This window comes from Malus domestica, chromosome 04 (assembly GCF_042453785.1).
Source record: "Malus domestica chromosome 04, GDT2T_hap1".
In the NCBI taxonomy this organism is placed as follows: domain Eukaryota; kingdom Viridiplantae; phylum Streptophyta; class Magnoliopsida; order Rosales; family Rosaceae; genus Malus; species Malus domestica.
In genome coordinates, this window is record NC_091664.1 from 3,711,924 (window position 1) to 3,731,340 (window position 19,417).

Here is a 19,417-nt window from a genome sequence, read left to right on the forward strand (position 1 = left end):
CTGATTTAGTTTGGTTTGTCAAATGACTGGTTTGTTTACCCACCCTGTGAGTGTTTGTAAGTGCGGGAATTCGATGTATCTACCTTCGAAAGTAATTTGATGCCGGAAAAAAATGATTTCCACACTCATTTCTCATTTTGCACGTCTCTATTTAATTTTGTCGATCCATGGCCGACTTTCACCTCTCCCAGACCTTGCGTAAAGCGGGAGCCTTGTGCACTGGGTACGACCATGTTTAAAATATTACAACCGATGAATATTGCGATACGAGAGTCTAATGTAACGTAAATACTAGCTTTAGTTTTCCACATCAGGGTCAGAGGCATCACGTTCAAGTACAAGACATGGCCTCTTTCCTCCGGCTTCAGCTCTGAAGAAATGAATCTTCATTTCACTTCTCTTTTTATTGACAAGCTCGAACACTACGGTGTCCCCGGGTGAAATGTTGTTCGCACGCCAACATGCAATCAACCCTTCCGTCATGCGCAAATGGCCGCTACCATACTTTGTATCATCGAGCCGGAGCTTAACTTTCCATGACTTCCCATTTGGATCTATAAGTCTCACCCTCTCCTTTTTAATGAGACCTACTGCTACAGCTAGTTCCTTCGGTACAGTCTGCAATATCAAGGACGGAACACAAAAAACGGAAAGAAAATGCTCAGTCACCTGTGTCACGGCCCAAGGAAGCGCACGTAGGCACCTACGTCAAAAGGACTAGTCACCAATGCAATGAGGCTCCCTGTAATCGCTTATAATTAAACCCAGATCAACCCAATAGTTTATCGATCTGGTAGTAAACACATGTGACGTTAGGTTGTGCATGGCGTGTGTTTAATTCTAAGCGATTGCAGGGAGCAGCGTAATAACTAGTCATTTTGGGTATAATGCCGAGATGGCATGCGCTTCCATGGATCGGAGAAGGTTTCATAAATATCATTGGCTTACAAATTGTGTTGAAGAAAGTGCTCACCATTCGATAAGGGTTCTTCGACACATCTCTTTCGAAGCATGTATACTTGGATCTGAACATGATGAGTCCATCTGATGTTTCTTTCACATCAGCAGGCTTGTATAACATGCCTGTAGAGACAATAGCACATTCGAACACAATGTCTCCAAACAGTAACACATGACATAAGAAGAAAAGAAAGAAACAAGCATTTACTGTAAACGTGAGTCTTCAAAAATAAGTATGTAAATATATTGTAAATATTAGGAATCCTTTTTTAGGAAGGATTATTTGTTGTGTCCTTTTTAATTTTAGTTTCCTTATAGAACAAGGATTGTATTTGTATATATTTCAAGGAAGTAATACAAGGAATTTATCCCGTAAAAATTCTATTTGGTATCAAGAGCCAGTGTTGCCGAAACCCTAGTTTTTCCGCTGTGCTTGGTTGGCTGTTTTTCTGCAAATCTTATGCAGAAAACAGTGTTGCCGTGTGTGTGTGTATTCTTGCTGGCGTGTGCAGCAGTGTGTGTGGTTGACTGATCTCTGCAAAGTACCGTGTGTGTGTGGTATTGCTGCTTGCGCAGCAGTGTGGTGACTCATCGTCACAGTTTTTTTTTGCTGTTTCTGCCGTGTGTGTGTGGTAAAGCCGAATGGCATCAGAAGGAGGCAGTGGCGTATTGAAGTTGGAAGGCAGTAACTCAACAAATAATCCAGTATTGAATCCTGTCGTCATTCAGAGTGATGCGTCTGCTGTACCAAACACCGTGAAATTAAATGGATCAAATTATCCTCTTTGGTCCAAGGTTTTGGAGATGCACATCGGTGGACGCGGTAGGAAGGGCTTTGTGACTGGGAGTACCAAGGAGCCTGCTGAGGATAGTGCTGAATATATGACATGGGAGATAGGGAATGCAATAGTAAAAGGGTGGTTAATCAATTCCATGGAACCTGCTATCATGGGATTTTTTATTCACCTGCGTACTGCGAAAGAAGTTTGGGAAGAGGTGGCTCGGACCTATTATGATGGTTCGGATATTTCTCAAATTTATGAACTGAAGGTTAAATCCTTCAGACTCCGTCAAGAGGGCCGGCCAGTTGGTGTGTATTATGCTGACCTCAAGTCCGTTTGGCAGGAGTTAGATCAAAGGAGACCAATCAAGATGGAGTGTGCTGTGGATCTCAAGACCCTTCGAGAAGAGATTCAAATTGATCGTGTGTATGCTTTTTTGGCGGGTTTGGATGATATCTTTGATAAGGTACGGAGTGATATTCTACGTACTCAACCCTTACCATCTGTTGAGGAAGTGTTTTCTGTTGTTCGGCGTGAAGCACAACGACATGCTACTATGATGGGTGGAAGTAACAACCAAGGTGGGCCGCCGTCCATGGCCATGATTTCTCGGCCAGCTGCTGTCCCTCGTCCTAATAATTCTTCTAATCACTTTTTAAATTCTCGTCCCTTCAACCGAGAAAATAAAGATGATTTGAAGTGTACTTTCTGTGGACAAACCCGTCATACTGAGGACACGTGTTTTGCTAAGCATGGGGTGCCTGATTGGTTTCCAGAATTGAAGAAGAAATTGCGTGCAAAGGAGCGTGGAAGTGCAGGGAACAATGGAGACCGTGCCTCCCTAGCTACAGCCCCACCATCAACAAAGGAGGCCGACACTCCTGGTGATGACCCGAGTCAATCCTTGCTGACTCGTTCTACCCATGGTGACTCGCCCTCCACCGCAGGTACTGTAGGGCATGGTCTTTTGGCCGCTGATACTAAGCATCATACATGTTGGATTCTGGACTCTGGTGCAACGGATCATATGACATATGATAAGAATATGTTTCAATGTATGACAACATCTCACAGGGAATATATAGCCACCGCCAATGGTACCCGTGCTCCTGTTATTGGTGCTGGCACCGTGTATCTCACGGCCTCTCTCCCTTTACACCGATGTTTACTTGTTCCATCTTTATCACATCATTTACTGTCTATACCACAGGTTACTGAACAATTGGATTGTGTTGTTCTAATGTATCCGTCCTTTTGTCTACTTCAGGATATTCAGACCAAGGAGATAATTGGGCGTGGCACTAAGAGAGAGGGGTTGTACTATGTGGATGATGTCGTTCCTGGCAGAGCTCATGCAGTACGAGTGTTCCGTGATAGTAATCTACAAGAAGTATGGTTATTGCATCGTCGATTAGGGCATGCATCCTTTAGATATTTAAGACATATGGTGCCTAGTTTATTTAGTGGAATAAATGAATCAGACTTACATTGTGAAGTATGTATTCTTGCTAAAAGCCATCGTGCTTCGTTTCCTCCTAGTATGAATAAAAGACCTTTTCCATTTGATCTTGTGCATTCCGATGTTTGGGGGCCTTCTCCAATTACTACTTCTTCGGGAATCCGGTGGTTTGTTACATTTGTTGATGATTGCACTCGTATGACATGACTTTATGTGTTGAAAAATAAGAGTGATGTTAGTGACATATTTCGGTCATTTGCTCAGTTGGTTCAGACACAATATTCTTCTGTTATCAAGGTTCTCCGTTCTGATAATGGAGGAGAATACATCAATTCTGAGTTGTCGGGTTTTCTACGTGATCAAGGGATCCTCCATGAAACCACGTGTCCGCATACTCCGCAACAAAATGGGGTTGCAGAGCGTAAGAATCGCCATATTTTGGAAACAGCCCGAGCCTTGCTCCTTGGGGCCTCCGTTCCTCCACGTTTTTGGCCTGAAGCAGTTACCTATGCCGTGTATGTTATTAATCGTATGCCTTCTCGGGTGGTTAGTTTTCAAACGCCTTTTCAAGTCCTCACACACCATGCTCCCGTGGTGTCCCGTAATACTCTCACCCCTCGAGTCTTTGGTTGTGTGGCTTATGTTCATATTCAGAAAATACATCGTAGTAAATTGGATCCGTGTGCATTACGGTGTGTCTTTCTGGGTTTTTCTTCTCACCAAAAGGGGTATCAGTGTTACCATCCTGAAACCCGGCATATGTATGTAACCATGGATGTGACCTTCTCTGAATCAGAATATTTCTACACTTCGGTACCTTCTACATCAGATCACCAGGGGGAGAATAATATTGGTAATCTGAGTTGGTTGGATCTAGGGGGAGATGTGATTATTGAACATCGTGTAAGACCGGGATTTGTTGGTGTCGAATGTACAGAGAGTACCGAGTGTGTTGACAACTCAGATGATGGTGGTGATTTGACCGAGCCCATCAGAGAACCTCGGCTAGAGGCTCGGCTAGCTAGTGCCGAGGAATGTCCTAGTGCTCAACAGTCCATTGCCGAAGCCACTACACTTGTTCTTGCTGAGTCCAGTACGCCCTCTCTCTCTGGTTCCAACGTGACGCCCAATACGTCTTCTCTGAATATTCCTGAGGTAAGTATTGTAAATGATTATGTAGCTGATCCAAGTAATAATGTAAGTACTTATAAATTGCCACCGAGACAAAATCGAGGTGTGCCTCCTGATAGGTTTTCTCCTGAAGGGAAGGTGAAGTATCTGATAGCCAATTATGTATCATGTAACAAGCTTGCACTAGAACGTCAGACCTTGGTGAGCAATATGGAGTCTATTCAAGTACCAACTCGAGTGGAGGAAGCTCTAAAAGATCCAAACTGGGCGAAAGCAATGGATGAGGAGATGTTGGCATTACAGAAAAATAATACTTGGGAGGTGATGATGCTACCCGCAGGAAAGAAGACCGTGGGATGCCGATGGGTATTTACAGTTAAATATAAGGTTGATGGAACGGTCGACAGATACAAAGCAAGGTTGGTGGCTAAAGGGTATACTCAAACATATGGGGTGGATTATCAAGAGACTTTCTCCCCGGTTGCCAAGATGAATACGGTACGTGTTCTTATCTCTTTAGCTGCAAATATGGACTGGCCATTAAAACAGTTTGATGTGAAGAATGCATTTCTCCATGGGAATTTGGAGGAAGAAGTATATATGGATTTTCCTCCTGGATATAGCAATGGTGGGAATACTGGAGTATGTCGTTTGCGTAAGTCACTTTATGGGCTTAAGCAATCGCCTCGTGCATGGTTTGATAGATTTACTCAAGTGATGAGAAGGAATGGATATCGTCAGAGTCATTCTGATCATACGTTATTTGTAAAACGTAAACAAAATAAAGTAACAGCCTTGATTATCTATGTAGATGACATGATTATAACAGGAGATGATGTTGATGAGATGTCCAAGTTGCAAGGAAACCTTGCAGCCGAATTTGAAATGAAGGATTTAGGAGATTTGAAATATTTTCTGGGAGTTGAAGTTGCTCGCTCATCTAAAGGTATATTCTTGTCTCAACGTAAGTATGTGCTGGATTTATTAAAAGAGACTGGTATGTTGGGATGTAAGCCAGTAGAGACTCCTATTGTTGAGAAGCATCATTTGGATTTGAATCCAAGTCAGAAATCGGTTGACAAAGGGAGATATCAGAGGCTTGTAGGGAGACTTATTTATTTGGCTCATACTCGTCCTGATATTGCTTATGCTGTGAGTGTTGTGAGTCAATTCATGCATTCACCAAATGTGGATCACATGGCTGCTGTTATGCGTATCTTGGCATACTTGAAGTCGGCACCTGGAAAAGGAGTATTGTATGGGAAACACGGGCATTTGAGAATTGAAGGGTTTACTGATGCAGATTGGGCAAGTGATGTAACTGATAGACGATCTACTTCTGGGTATTTTACTTTTGTTGGAGGAAATTTGGTGACATGGCGAAGTAAGAAACAGAAGGTGGTATCACGATCTTCAGCTGAGGCCGAATATAGAGGAATGGCTCAAGGGATTTGTGAAATCCTTTGGCTACGAAAACTTCTTTTAGGACTTGGGTTTAAACTAGAGGAGACTATGAAGTTGTATTGTGACAACAAGTCCGCAAGAGATATCGCTGATAACCCGGTGCAGCATGATAGAACGAAGCATGTGGAGGTGGATGGACATTTTATTAAAGAGAAGCTTGAAAAGAAGATTGTATCAATACCGTTTGTAAAGTCAGAGGAGCAACTTGCAGATGTTCTTACTCATGCAGTGTGTGGACGAAAGTTTGGTGACTCACTTGTCAAGTTGGGCATGTGTGATATCTATGCACCAACTTGAGGGGGAGTGTAAACGTGAGTCTTCAAAAATAAGTATGTAAATATAATGTAAATATTAGGAATCCTTTTTTAGGAAGGATTATTTGTTGTGTCCTTTTTAATTTTAGTTTCCTTATAGAACAAGGATTGTATTTGTATATATTTCAAGGAAGTAATAGGAATTTATCCCGTAAAAATTCTATTTTTACCACGTACGAAACTTGTATAACTCACTTTTCTTTCGGTTGCGAATACTAGCTTGATTTCCAGTTGTATTCTTGGCAGCTGCAGCTTCCTCCTTTTCGCATCCAGTTGGATTATAGATTTTGACCTCAAAGTTTGTGTTGCCATCGTACTCAAAAACCAAGAAATTCCCGATTTCTAATAGATGGTCCCCCACGAAATGACGCCAACCCTTGCGGAAGAAAAACTTTCCATCCTTTCTCCCTTCCAATCCTACTGTCCACGATTCTCCACTCGGGCCTCTAAGAGTGCATTTGCAGGGAGGCCGTCCATTGAAATTCTCCATGAATAAAGGTGGCAGACACTTCAAAGTTTCATGGTATCAGAAAACAGAAATGCAGTTGTATAACGTCAAAATACGAAAACAATTAATCAAACACTGCCTAATTCTATGTCAAATCAGAAAAGCCATAGAATGTGTGACTGAATCAGCCAATATGAATGTATGATCGTAAATCCGAAGAGAAGTTTGTTTAATTTCCGCGGTTACAAAGGTCTGTTTCGTTCAAGTGGAAGGTTCATCTATATATAAATCACAAGAAAACACTTAATTTTGCAGAAGAGTCTGAACAGAAGTGTTTGTTTTGGCCTTGGAAGGCAGAGTGCCTAACAAATATATATTACCAAGAAAACATGCTCAATAAGTAAGAACCAAGAACAAAAAAATCCAAAAGTTAAAAGGCAATGCTCATCCAAATGACAGAACAGAGAAAGAAACAGAAAGTATTTGTCATCCATTCACTGCTGCAGCAACCGATCATGAATTAATCTCAAGTGAAAACGGAAGCTAGTGAAGGAGCAGGATGTTACCAAATGCCGAGAGAAGTCATCATCAACTAGGGGCTTGAAAAAGGATCGCACTCTCCGTGCAGGATTTGTTGATTTCCTCGCCATTTGAGCGGAAAAGCTTTAGGAGTTAGACGTCGCGTAACTCCTCCCTTGTCGAAAAAGAAAAGAAAAGAGAGGAAGCAGTGCTTGTTAACTTTTTCAGAATGCTGATGACAATTCTCATGCATTGAATAAACAATCTTTAGATAATTACGTGATCTGATGAGGCCGAAGTAATTGATTGGGGATGGTGAGATGACAGGAAAAAAGAATCCAATGCATCATCGATGCTAAATTTGGTTCTTCACTTTGAAAAAGTCACTTGTTCAAGGCAATACAAAACTGGAAAAACCCACCTAGACAGATCAATTAAATATTTATTAAATGCAGTAATAATTCATCCCAAATTAGCAAATAATGCACATGCATGGTGGGTGCACTTGTAATTCCCCCCTTCAATAAATTTGTGACTGTTTATGTAATTCACACGTATAGTTTGACAAAGATCACCAGCCAGCTAGCAGAGTTGGCATCAGCTGCAATCCCTCACCTCAAATTCTCTCCCAGCTCGATCATACTTAGCCAAGATTTTTCAGCTCAAATGCCACCTTCACAGAGAGTGCGATCCTTTTTCAAGGCCCTAGTCGATGATGACTCCTTCTTTCTGTTTTTTTGTTTTAAGTTTATCGGATTGACGTTGTTCAAGTGCATTTCCATTTAGCTTTCGGATTAGTGAGTAACTATGTTTCTGTCAGTCCATGCTTGCCTTCTTAGGGCAAAGGCCCAAAACTTGCATAATTACAGACTAAACTTGATATAAGTTTAATTTTTTGAGCAAATAGTAGGAATAACTGTCTCCTTAATGATAAAATTAAATTTCTTTCTAATGATCTCTTTAATTATTTCCTTTTATTTATTTTTTGGTCGAAAGTGGAGTAATTGATTGGGGAAGGTGAGATGATCACTTGTTCAAAACTGGAAAAGTTCACATTTCCATGAATTTGTCTACAGTTTCCATATCAGTTGTATATATTTCATCATCCCAAAGGAGCAAATAATGCACATGCAAATGATTCAATGCATGTCAATTTTGATTGCTAAAAATGGGAGGAATATTAAAAGAAACTGATGATGGTTGGTGGCTGAACTTTTTACCTCCTTCACAAGTTTTACTTTTCCTCCTCCTCGTGTCCAATGTTTCCCAGGAAAAACTAGTCAGACAAAGGATAGTGTCTTGAGGCAATCTTCTCTCCCAGAAAATCCCCTGAAGAATCTGCATGTATGTTTTATCATCGTATTGTATATCTATGAAACCAGTGTAAGCTTCATAGTTAGACAGCATGCAGATAATCTATTTCAAACATTCTTTTAGGAGTACTTTTATCTTGTTTCCCCAGTTTACTCCTTTATGAAGTTGTTGTTTGTTGAAAATAGTTACAATATTTTTCGGATTTCAGTTTACTTGTTGAAGTGGATGATCACCCATTTTCGGAATTTCAGTAAAGCTTTTCCCCTCAAATGGCGAGGAATTCAACAAATCCTTCATGGAGAGTTCGATCCTTTTTCAAGCCCCTGGTTCATGATGACTTCTCTCGGCATTTGGTAACATCCTGCCCCTTTACTAGCCTCGTTTTCACTTGAGATTAATTCAAATCGATCGCTGCAGGAGCGAATGGATGATAAATACTATCTGTTTCTTTCTCTGTTCTGGCATTTGGAGAAGACATGCCTTTTAACTTTTAGATTCTTGTTCTTGGTTCTTACTTAGTGAGCATGTTTTCTTTGTAATATATATTTGTTAGGCACCCTGCCTACCAAGGCCAAAACAAACGCTTCTGTTCAGACTCCGCTGCAAAATTACAAAGTGTTTTCTTGTGATTAATATGTTGATGAACCTTCCATTTGAAACAAATCAGACTTTTGTAACCGCAAAAATCAAACAAACTTCTCTTCGGACTTACGATCTTTCATTCATTTTGATTGATTCAGCCACACATGCTATGGCTTTTCTGATTTGGCATAGAATTAGGCGGTGTTATATTAATTGTTTTCATATTTTGATGTCATACAACCACAATTCTGTTTTCTGATACCATGATACTTTGAAGTGTCTGCCACCTTTATTCATGGAGAATTTCAATGGACGGCCTCCCTGCAAATGCACTCTTAGAGGCCCGAGTGGGGAATCATGGACAGTAGGTTTGGAAGGAAGAGAGGATGGAAAATTCTTCTTCCGCAAGGGTTGGCAGAATTTCGTTGAGGATCATCTCTTAGAAATCGGTAATTTCTTGGTTTTTAAGTACGATGGCGACACAAAGTTTGATGTCAAAATCTATAATCCAACCGGATGTGAAAAGGAGGAAGCTGTAGCTGCCAAGAATACAACTGGAAATCTAGCTAGTATTCGTAACCGAAAGAAAAGTAAGTTATACAAGTTTTGTATATACATATATACATATACATATATATATACACTACAGGCATGTGTATCCGTTCGGAGACAATGTGTTCGAATGTGCTATTTTCTCTACAGGCATGTTGTACAAACCTGCTGATGTGAAAGAAACATCAGATGGACACATCGCGTTCAGATCAAAGTATAAAACATGCTTCAAAGCAACTGTGCCGAAGATTCCTTATCGAATGGTGAGTACTTTCTTCAACCCAATTTGTAAGCCAACTACGTTTATGAAACCTTCCCCGATAGATCCTGGGAAAGGCACGCCATCTCAGCGCTATACCCAACCGACTAGTCACTGATGATGTTCCCAGCATATTGCAGACTGTCCCCAAGAAGCTAGCTGTAGCAAAAGGTCTCATTGAAAAGGAGAGGGTGAGGCTTACAGACCCGAATGGGAAAACATGGAAAGTTAAGCTCCGGGTCGAAGAGATAAAATCTTGTGGCAGTCGTTTGCTCATGACGGAAGGGTTGCTGAAATGTTGGCATGCGAACAACATTTCACCCGGGGACACCGCCGTGTTTGAGCTTGTCAACGAAAAGAGAAGTGAAATGAAGATTCATTTTTTCAGAGCTGAAGCCGGAGGAAAGAGGCCTACCGTTGTGCTTGAACTTGATGCCTCTGACTCTGTTGTGGAAAACTAGAGCTAGTTGACATTATAAAGGGTTGATTGTGGAACAAGATTATTGAGGTTTTTGGAATCATAGTAAGAACATATTCATTGTGGTGGCAACATGCTAGTCTATTTGTGTGTGATCAACACTGCTTTTATATTCCCTAACTTACCGTTGTAGTGACGGAGTCAGGATTTTCAAATAATGGGATCATGATTTTGACAAAAAAAAAAAAAAACTTCATTGTGGATTCTTGCCAACATTTACTAAAGGCTTATGCTAACAATTACTATGATATGTAAAGGCTTATCAAGAGTGACTACAGGAAATTGTAAAATAATGTTAAAGACTGCCAAACTTGTCAACATTGGCGTTTCATTGAGCGCTTGATGCGCAAAATAAAGTTGCACAAAAGAAGATAAAAAAAGGAAGATAAGGATGATAATAAAAATATAAGAAGTAAAGAAGGAGGTTGTAATTTAATTTGCCTAGCTGTTTGAAGTTGTTGGTGGTCATGGACAACAAATGATCCCATGCCACCCTTGTTTGTTTGCGGAATTTGAATTGAATAAATAAAAAAGAAATTAACGGACAACAAATCAGCACGGATAAGTTGAAGAAGAAAATAGGTGTGCGAAAATTATTTTCCAGACAACAAATTACATTTGAAGGTAGATATATCAAATTCCCGCACCTAAATCAAGTTAACAAAAAAAAAAAAAAAAGAGGCTTTTTAATCAAAATGATCTTTGAGATTTGTCTAGCTCCTCACTTTGGTCCTTGAGATTGTCTACCATCGATCATTTTGACCTATTGTTTATTATATTGAGGGTAATTTTATCATTTGGATCTTATTTAACATAATTTTTCACCGAAGGACCAAAATGATTTGACAAAAATTGAGGTGGACAAACTCAAGAACCAATTCTATCGATTTCAAATCTCAGGGACCAAAGTAAGAAGTTATGCAATTCTCATGAACTATTTTGGCAAAAAAGCCAAAAAAGAAAATAAAAGAGAGAGGACGTAGACACAATTTCGTAGCCGTCTATCGACTAATCACAGGAGGAGGATTCTCTCCCCTCCTTTGGATTGACATACAAAGGAAGGGACCTTTCTTATTGGATTTGATTTGATCTGTTCAACATCAAGTACAAGAACAAGAAGAGGACTAAATCAACTGGTGTCGGTATTATTGATAAACAATGTTTTACTGCATCTGATGAGAAGCCTGGAGTTGGGCTTTGTATACGTCCCAAGGATGTCTGCAACCGTGCAACTACGACAAATGTTCGCTTCTTCTGTCTGTTTGGGCACTCATATGCCCCGGCGCTGCCCGCATGTTAATCTGCTTGCTTTGGATCCAAATAACAACGATATCTTGTATTTATGTGTAAAAGAAAACTTGGTCACGTACAACATTCGTACAAGCGAGTGGTCGAAGATAGCTGAACATTGTCCGAAAGAAGAGCACCAAGCCAGCAACACTAGAGAAAATGACCAAGTGGTCACAATTCAGCCAAGACATCGTAGCACAAAAATTACAAACCCGCAACCAGAAGAGCACCACAACCAAATTTTGTCAAAAGGGTGTTTCAACATTTTCCATGTTTTCCCAAAACAGTGCAATGGTGGACCGACTATGGAGAGGAGTTTATCTGTTCACATTCTCCAAAATGGGTATGCTGCTGCTGCTGCTAGTGTGACTCGAACCATGTCCTACCTTTTCCCTTGCAATCACCTCGTACATGAAAACCGAAATTCAAGATGACTCGAAATGTTGTTGAATAGTTTCCTCATGTTGGTTAGATGCACTGCAATCAAAATGGGCACATGCTATTAAATCGATGCAGATAACAAAAGCAATTATGGTCGTTGAAATTCATCCAATCCAAAACTAGCTAGCCCAAAAGTAAAACAACAGCAGGAGTTGAAAGAATCCAAAAAGTATTGCCCAAAAGTGCAACAGAACAAAATAACTGCGGGAGTTGAAAGAATCTAGTAAAAAGGTCGTACCCAGTGCACAAGGCTCCCGCTTTACGCAGGGTCTGGGAGAGTTGAAAGAATCTAGTAAGTGCATTAAAACAAAGATATTGCTTAACCAAGGATTTACATGCATCGCCTAGTCATTTGACTATCATCATGATAATTTCTATGTTTAAAAACATTGTCCTTGTAAATGGATTTGTTTAATGACAATTAGACGACTAATTTCACATTTGTTGATTTCTTAGCAGGAACAATCTTGAAAAGGAACTCAATACATTGATGGCTCGGATCGTTAGAGCACATTGTAAGTTATTCTTCTCTAAAATGAGGACATCAGACATCCTTATAACTTATAAGAGACCAATCGTATCTCATACCTGACTTACTTCATAAATTCAAGCACAGTATTTTGTTTGTTGATCAACGACTATCCTCAAGGTTAACAAGTAGGAAGCTTGTGACAGCAAATCCCAGACATACTTTTCTGGCATCGTTTGTCATTACGAGGAAGTTTATCTGGGGCTTCTTGCATCTGTATAATGCCTGCAATTTGAAATTAGACACCCTATGAGATCTTGCGGAGAATTTCCAAACGCAGCTCTGATCACATAATCCTTATTACACTCAATTCATAACTCATAAGTAATTGCTGTAAGAGTAACTAGGCAGAATAAGTTCAAGCTCATACACAAATTTCATCCTGTAAACTGTTTTTCGAACAATACTGTTTTGTTTTCATGCATATCCTAGATACCAACAAAACTGCGAAATGGATATTTTAATAACACTGCTACCTTGACATGATTGATTGGAAATCAAATACAACTTCCCGTGAACTAAATTCCACGTCACCAACCTGCTCACTCAACAAGCAACAACAGCAGTAAGTAATAGAGCTGCACAATATCATTCTTGCCATGATGAAGTAGCAAATAACATAGTGAATTATCTGTACCTAGTACATAAGTATTTGAACAATGATACATTTAAACAAGTGCAGAGATATGAATAATAAAAACCTGAATTTCTGACCTTTTGACGATTCACCATGAAAGGCTTTGGAGCAGTAAATAAATTCTAGCAGCAGAGACCTGCTGCATAATCTCATTAAGCAGCATCATCTGAAAGCCTTGGGGCAGAACATCGAAACTATGTTGTATGGATACAATTTAGGGAATGTGAGATGATACTGCAAAACCACAATTTTCCAAAAACTAGATATGAATTGAAGACCACAAGGAATATTACAATCAAATAATATTCTAACGAACTGTTTTGTTTTCATATTAACCCCTTTAACATTTTAAAATGCCCACTAAGATGCCCTCTTTCAATCATACCCCCCAATTCTTCTGTAGAAATTTTACAAATAACCCCTTCTATTCTTGCTTGTATCCCTTGTGTATCCATCATATATGCCTCACACATATCCATCCCATACCCAAAAATAAAAAATTCCAAGAACTCAACAAGATACAGATTTGGAACATCTGATATCCATCAAGGCATCATGGGGAAGTATTGGTATTGGATCCTGCATTCTCAAGATTTTTGGGGTAACCATGCTATGAAATTATATAAGATAACTTACCTCCTTTGAATAGGTAGGAGATAAAAGTTCCAGTTTTCTTGAATTTCTAGCCGCTTCACAAAGTGAAGTAAAAATGTAGTCACTTCATTAAGCAAGCAATAGTCATTCACATCCTCATGTTGCATATGCTTGCACACGGACTCTGATAGAAATGCGGTCCACTCCTCCACAGAACCGTCAACCAGGTCACCAGGTCCAGTGAGTCAGCAGATGGTGCATGAGTAACAAACAACGATGGTCTAGAAAACACACTAATTTCTGTCAGATGTCTCTTCTTGCATATGCCAATGGATATCCTGCGCAAATAATTGAGATATATAAGAAGAATGAAAAACAAAAACAAATAATTTACAGTGACAAGCAGAGGCAATTAGATATCAGCAGCACCAACTGTTTCAGATTACAGCTTCCCATACTTTTGAAGTTTGCACCAAACAAGCATAGATTATCTCTTGATAATAGTTTTAAAAATCGATAAAACAAAATAAATAAAGCATATTATCTTAAGTCACTAAATAGATATTTTGGGAGAAGAAAAAATTGTTGATCTCATCAACAATTCGGTTTTTTTTTCTTTTTAAAAGAAAAAAAAGAAGCCCAGTTGTAAGAACTAGAGAGCAGAAGCAATCCTACTGGCTACTGGTGTGGTATCAAAGATCTGTGTGATCATTATGTTTCAAAGATCTTTTCAAAATGAAACTAAAATTCTGGACTATCCTCTAAATGCTACAGAAGGGTCTTTACAAACCTTAAAAAAAGCACAAAAGACAACTTATAGGTCGATACCGTAAATTTACAGCTTGAGGCAGCTCAATCACATACTGCAGCAAAGTAAGATAGCTCATCCACAACAAATCAAAAGACACTTATGCAAAATGCTACCAAGACAGTAAGGCAAAGTTGAGAGATAAAACAAAACTGCTGACTGATAGATTGTTCAAGTAACCACCGATCTTATACAACTTAAAGAAAATTCGCTTCACAAGTAATAAAGGGCATCATGATGAGGAACTACCGGACACTGGGTTGCCTCCTGAACAGATAAGTCAGCCAAACCATTCAATATAAGATACACAAACAAATAATTCATTCAAGTAGTTGTACATGAGTTCCAATATTATCACATTTTCTTATTTCATTCCTTTGAATAGTCAATAATGGCATAAAGGTCCATGCACAGATGCAAAATGGCCAGTCATAAAATTTACATGCTGATACAGAAACAAATAGACTTGTTACCGTGCTTCCTTAATTGTGCATGTGCTCACACAACACAAAATGTCACATTAAATTCAACACTTATCAAAATTAAAACCATTAACATAGAAGAAGTTCAACGTTTTATCTATGCAATATTTCTTAAACGCAAATTAAATGTCCTCCAAGCACAATTCTTAGTTTGAGCACTGGATTGAGGTTTATTTGGTTAGGGTTTGATTGTGAGGCTCAGGGAAATAAAGGTAAAGGCCTAAGAAATAAAGGGCATAGGATTTTTTTTTTTTTTTCCATTTTCTAGGGCATTAAATGTATCATATTCCCACCTAAAAGATAGAAGCAAATAAAAGAAAAGAAATGATTGAAAATATACATAAAGAGAAAAAAGACATTTTTATGTAAAATAAATAGTTGAAAACTACAGTATGGAAGAAAAGACAAATTAGAGAGACAAACCATGTGGCATATGCTATCTGATAGTTGAAGAGCTTCATCCCACTTGTTAGCTTTAATAAGCCCTTTAATAAGATGAAAGAATGTATCCAGCTCTGGAAAACCACCATGCCTCATCATGTCTCCAAACATCTCCAGTGCCTTACTGACCTTATTTGCATGTGAAAGACTCTCAATCAATGAAGTGTACATATTCTTGTTCACACATGTAAACGGTGAAGATGATGAAATCTCTTCAAGCAGCTCAAGAGCCATTTCCAACCTTCCAGCCTTTACAAAATTATCAATCAGAACTTTGTATATGTGAGTAATTGGCACTGTGTCGCATTCACTCATCTCGTTTAAAAGCCCAAGAGAGGTCATGAACTCTCTATTGTAACCTTCAATAACCTTACGGTAGCCTGCCATATACTTAGGCCAATGCGTTTGTTTCATTTCATCCAAAAGCTTACGAGCTTCATCCAGTAGTCCAGTTGAACAGCAATGATTTATCAAAACCCCATAGGTAATAAAATTTGGAGCACAACCCTTAGAGCTCATTTGTTTAAAAAGCTCAAGACACTTTTCGATATTACCTGCTTTCCCAAAGCCATATATCATTGCAGTATAAGTCACAACATTTGGATAACACCCTTTTTCTTCCATCATCAGCATAAGTTTATAGGCTTCATCTGTTTTTCCAACTTTACACAGGGCATCAATCATCTCTGTGTAGATAACAACATTTGGTGCACAAGAGTTTTCTAACATTTTGGACAAGACTTTTAAAGCGAGATCCAGTCTTTTATCCTTAAACAACCTATCAATCAAAGAACTGTACGTATACACATTTGGACTGTACCCTTGCTCTGACATCTTAGCAAACACCTCTTGTGCTTCATCTAGCTTCCCATACTTGCAAAATCCATCTATAAGAGCATCATAAATAATATGGTTAGGTTCACAACCTTCTTCTGACATAGCATGCAATAAATCACGGGCCTCTTTAACCTTGTGTGCTTTGCATAAACCATCCACCAAAGCCCCATAAGTATAGACATTAGGTTTGCTAATACTCTGATCATCACTTCCAAAATACTTATCAACATCAGGGACGTCCATATTACCTCTCATTCTCTCATATATCTGGCAAGCCTTTTCAATTCTACCAGCTTTAAAATGACCATCAATTAAAGCAGTATAAGTAATAACATTAGGACTGCAACATTCAGTCAACATCATCTCAAAGAGTTGATCAGCATCAGACACCTTCTTTGCCTTAAGGTATGCATGTATAAGAGCAGTATATGTCACCACGTTTGGAGCACAACCATTTCGTATCATTTCATTAAACCAGCTCCGAGATTGTTCAATAAGGCCAGCTTTACAAAAACTATCAATTAAAATAGTATAGGTATAGACATCAGGAACAATACTATTCCTTTTCATTTCTTTAAACAACAAAAATGCTTGTTCTACCTTGGAGGCATTACACAAAAAGCCAATAACATTCGCATATGTACTAGTGTCAGGAACAAAACCCTTGCTCATCATTTCGCTGATAACCTTATAGGCTTTCTCAAATTTTCCGGCACCGCAAAGACACCATGCAAAATTGCTCACATTGACCTTACTTAGCACAACCCCTGCATCAAGCATCTCACCATAAGCTTTTTCAGCCAAATCTAACATATCTGGGCTTGGTGACTCCCTGTTTCCACATATACCACCAATCAAGATATTGTAAACCACGTAGCCTGGCTGGCACTCACATCTTACCATTTTCTTAAGCAACTTATAAGCATAAGAGTACTCTCCGGACCTGCAATAAGCATGTACAAGCGAACTAAATATCTGAGGGCTTGGATAACAACCTTCTGTGATCATCATACTAAGAATTCTCTTGCACCTACCGAGCTGTTTTTTCTTCAAACACCCACAAAGCAAAGTCCTATAGGTCATAACATTAGGAATGCAAGAATCACATCGCATTCTGTTCAAAAAATCCATAGCTTCCTCAAAAAGTGAAGCTTCACACAACCCAGATATCATCTTCGTGTAAAGAATAGTATTGGGCACAAACTCTTCCTTCTCAACCAATGTGAGAGCTTCCTTCCACCTCCCAGCTTTGCAAAGGGCGTGAACAAATGAACCAAATGTATACTCATCCATCTTAAACCCTGAATCCAACATCTCCACATGGACCAAGTGTGCTGTGTCCAACTTATCTACTTCTAGAAACACTTGAACTAAAGCATTGTATGTTGCTGGAGTTGGCTTGTATCCGAAATCCTTAAGCCTCCCCAGCTCTTCCAAAGCTACATTCCACAACCCATTTCGGCAGTAATTCCGAATTAACACATTAAGCAACTTCCACAGCACCTCTCTATCATCACCCTTAATTTCTTGCAGAAAATGATCTGCTACCCTCTTATTACCACACTCCAATAACTCTAACAATGTGTTGTACACGGAAGCAGTGTGACTATACCCAATTTGTCTACCTGCCCATATGAAAAATTTCACACCCAATGCAGGATTTTGTATAAGCTTCAACACCTCCACCACCAGAGTTTCATTCAGATTATCCCTAAACTGCCTAAGAAACTTCTGGGTTTTGTCATCAAACTCATCAATATTATTCCTCATAGCATTCGAAATCAAAATGGCATTGTTAGAAAACTTAGCTGATTCAAATTTTGGCATCGAAGACCCACCACCAGCACTGGTATCCAACACCGAATCGCGCAGAGAGGCTAATTCCTCTTCCGAAATAGACTCAACTCCGGAACTCTCCGGCTTGCACAAGTCGTTGGGATCGACCAGACCATCGAGATTGTCCTCCGACGAAGTGCAAAGCAATCTGGGGAAGCAAAGTTTTAGACTTTGGTGGGATTTGAATGGAGAAGGGAATGGGTGTGATGGGTTTGTGGAGAAAAAGGGGTTGGACTTCAGAGGTGACGAAGATACGGTGGAAATTGATTGCCAGAGGAGAGTTTTCAACCGCCTTCTGCTCATTTTTGAGGGGCGAGAGCTTGGAGCGGGTGTTTGTTTTCAGGGTTTATGATGGGGTTTTGTTCTCAGGCCGGAAAGAAAGACGATAAAACTTACAAGGCTTTTTTTTTTTTGTTTTTTTGGACAAAGACTTGCAAGGGCCTGTTTGAAACGGGTTTTGGAAAGGAGGCAGATTGTCTGCCCTCTTTTGTTCAGACCTTTCCCATCCTTTTTTGTACGGTTACGATTAGACCATGTCAATATTTTATATTTCTATTATTTTATATTTTATTATTTTTATTAAAAAATTAATCTAAAATGTTGACGTGCTTTAACCGTGACCGTATAAATAGGAAAGGATGAGAAAGACATAAGAAAGGGAGGGCAGACAATCTGCCTCCTATCTGAAGAGTTTCAATTAAAGAACTGCTGGAGACGCTCTAAGGTGCAAAATGTTATTAACCATTAAATATTTAAGTGCTTCTAAAAAAAGACAATCTGCTCCCATCTGAAGAGTTTCAATTAAAGAACTGCTGGAGACGCTCTAAGGTGCAAAATGTTATTAACCATTAAATATTTAAGTGCTTCTAAAAAAAGCACTGAAATGATTTGCTGCCAAAAACGGTTTTTAGGCTTTTCAAAAGGAGGCAGATTGTCTGCCCTCATTTTTCCGTGCCCTTCTTATCTCTTCCTATTTATACGGTCACGGTTAAGTTATGTCAATATTTTATATTAATTTTTTTAATAAAAATAATAAAACAAAAAACAATAGAAATATAAAATGTTGACGTGGCTTAACCGTGACTGCACAAAATAGGAAGGGATGAGAAAGGTATGGGAAAAAGAGGGCAGACAATATGCCTCCCTTCAGATGTACCATTTCTAGGAAAAGCTTTTGAAAAATCACCATATTTTTAGTTTAGGTACCAATTGATAGGTCAATCCAATTCATATTATACATATCACTAAATCTCACTAAAT

The 19,417-nt window shown here is 39.1% G+C and overlaps 3 protein-coding genes across 5 annotated transcripts; 1 reads left to right on the forward strand and 2 right to left on the reverse strand.

Annotated features, from left to right (window-relative positions):
* Window positions 1-113: 113 nt before the first annotated feature.
* On the reverse strand, window positions 114-7,297 carry LOC103443582 (B3 domain-containing protein REM5-like). The gene is made up of 4 exons (XM_008382454.4): window positions 7,125-7,297; window positions 6,306-6,618; window positions 974-1,083; window positions 114-618 (listed from the first exon to the last, which is right to left on the reverse strand). The coding sequence occupies exons 1-4, from the start codon at window positions 7,206-7,208 to the stop codon at window positions 298-300; spliced, it is 828 nt and encodes a 275-aa protein (XP_008380676.3). The 5' UTR covers window positions 7,209-7,297; the 3' UTR covers window positions 114-297.
* Window positions 7,298-7,561: 264 nt separating this feature from the next.
* On the forward strand, window positions 7,562-10,341 carry LOC103443581 (B3 domain-containing protein REM10-like). 2 transcript variants are annotated; one of them, XM_008382452.4, is made up of 5 exons: window positions 7,562-8,421; window positions 8,643-8,744; window positions 9,251-9,563; window positions 9,676-9,788; window positions 9,925-10,341. In XM_008382452.4, the coding sequence occupies exons 2-5, from the start codon at window positions 8,661-8,663 to the stop codon at window positions 10,243-10,245; spliced, it is 831 nt and encodes a 276-aa protein (XP_008380674.1). In that variant the 5' UTR covers window positions 7,562-8,421; window positions 8,643-8,660; the 3' UTR covers window positions 10,246-10,341. The 2 variants fall into 2 exon arrangements, with proteins under 2 accessions (XP_008380674.1, XP_008380675.1); XM_008382453.4 differs by having other exon boundaries at window positions 7,563-8,421; window positions 8,600-8,744.
* Window positions 10,342-11,307: 966 nt separating this feature from the next.
* Window positions 11,308-18,561, reverse strand: LOC103443580 (pentatricopeptide repeat-containing protein At1g06710, mitochondrial). 2 transcript variants are annotated; one of them, XM_070820430.1, is made up of 6 exons: window positions 15,467-18,561; window positions 13,796-14,091; window positions 13,237-13,393; window positions 12,999-13,060; window positions 12,591-12,747; window positions 11,308-12,029 (listed from the first exon to the last, which is right to left on the reverse strand). In XM_070820430.1, exons 1-2 carry the CDS (start codon window positions 18,458-18,460, stop codon window positions 14,047-14,049), a joined length of 3,039 nt encoding a protein of 1,012 aa, XP_070676531.1. In that variant the 5' UTR covers window positions 18,461-18,561; the 3' UTR covers window positions 11,308-12,029; window positions 12,591-12,747; window positions 12,999-13,060; window positions 13,237-13,393; window positions 13,796-14,046. The 2 variants fall into 2 exon arrangements, with proteins under 2 accessions (XP_070676531.1, XP_028956711.2); XM_029100878.2 differs by having other exon boundaries at window positions 12,582-12,747.
* Window positions 18,562-19,417: the final 856 nt, after the last annotated feature.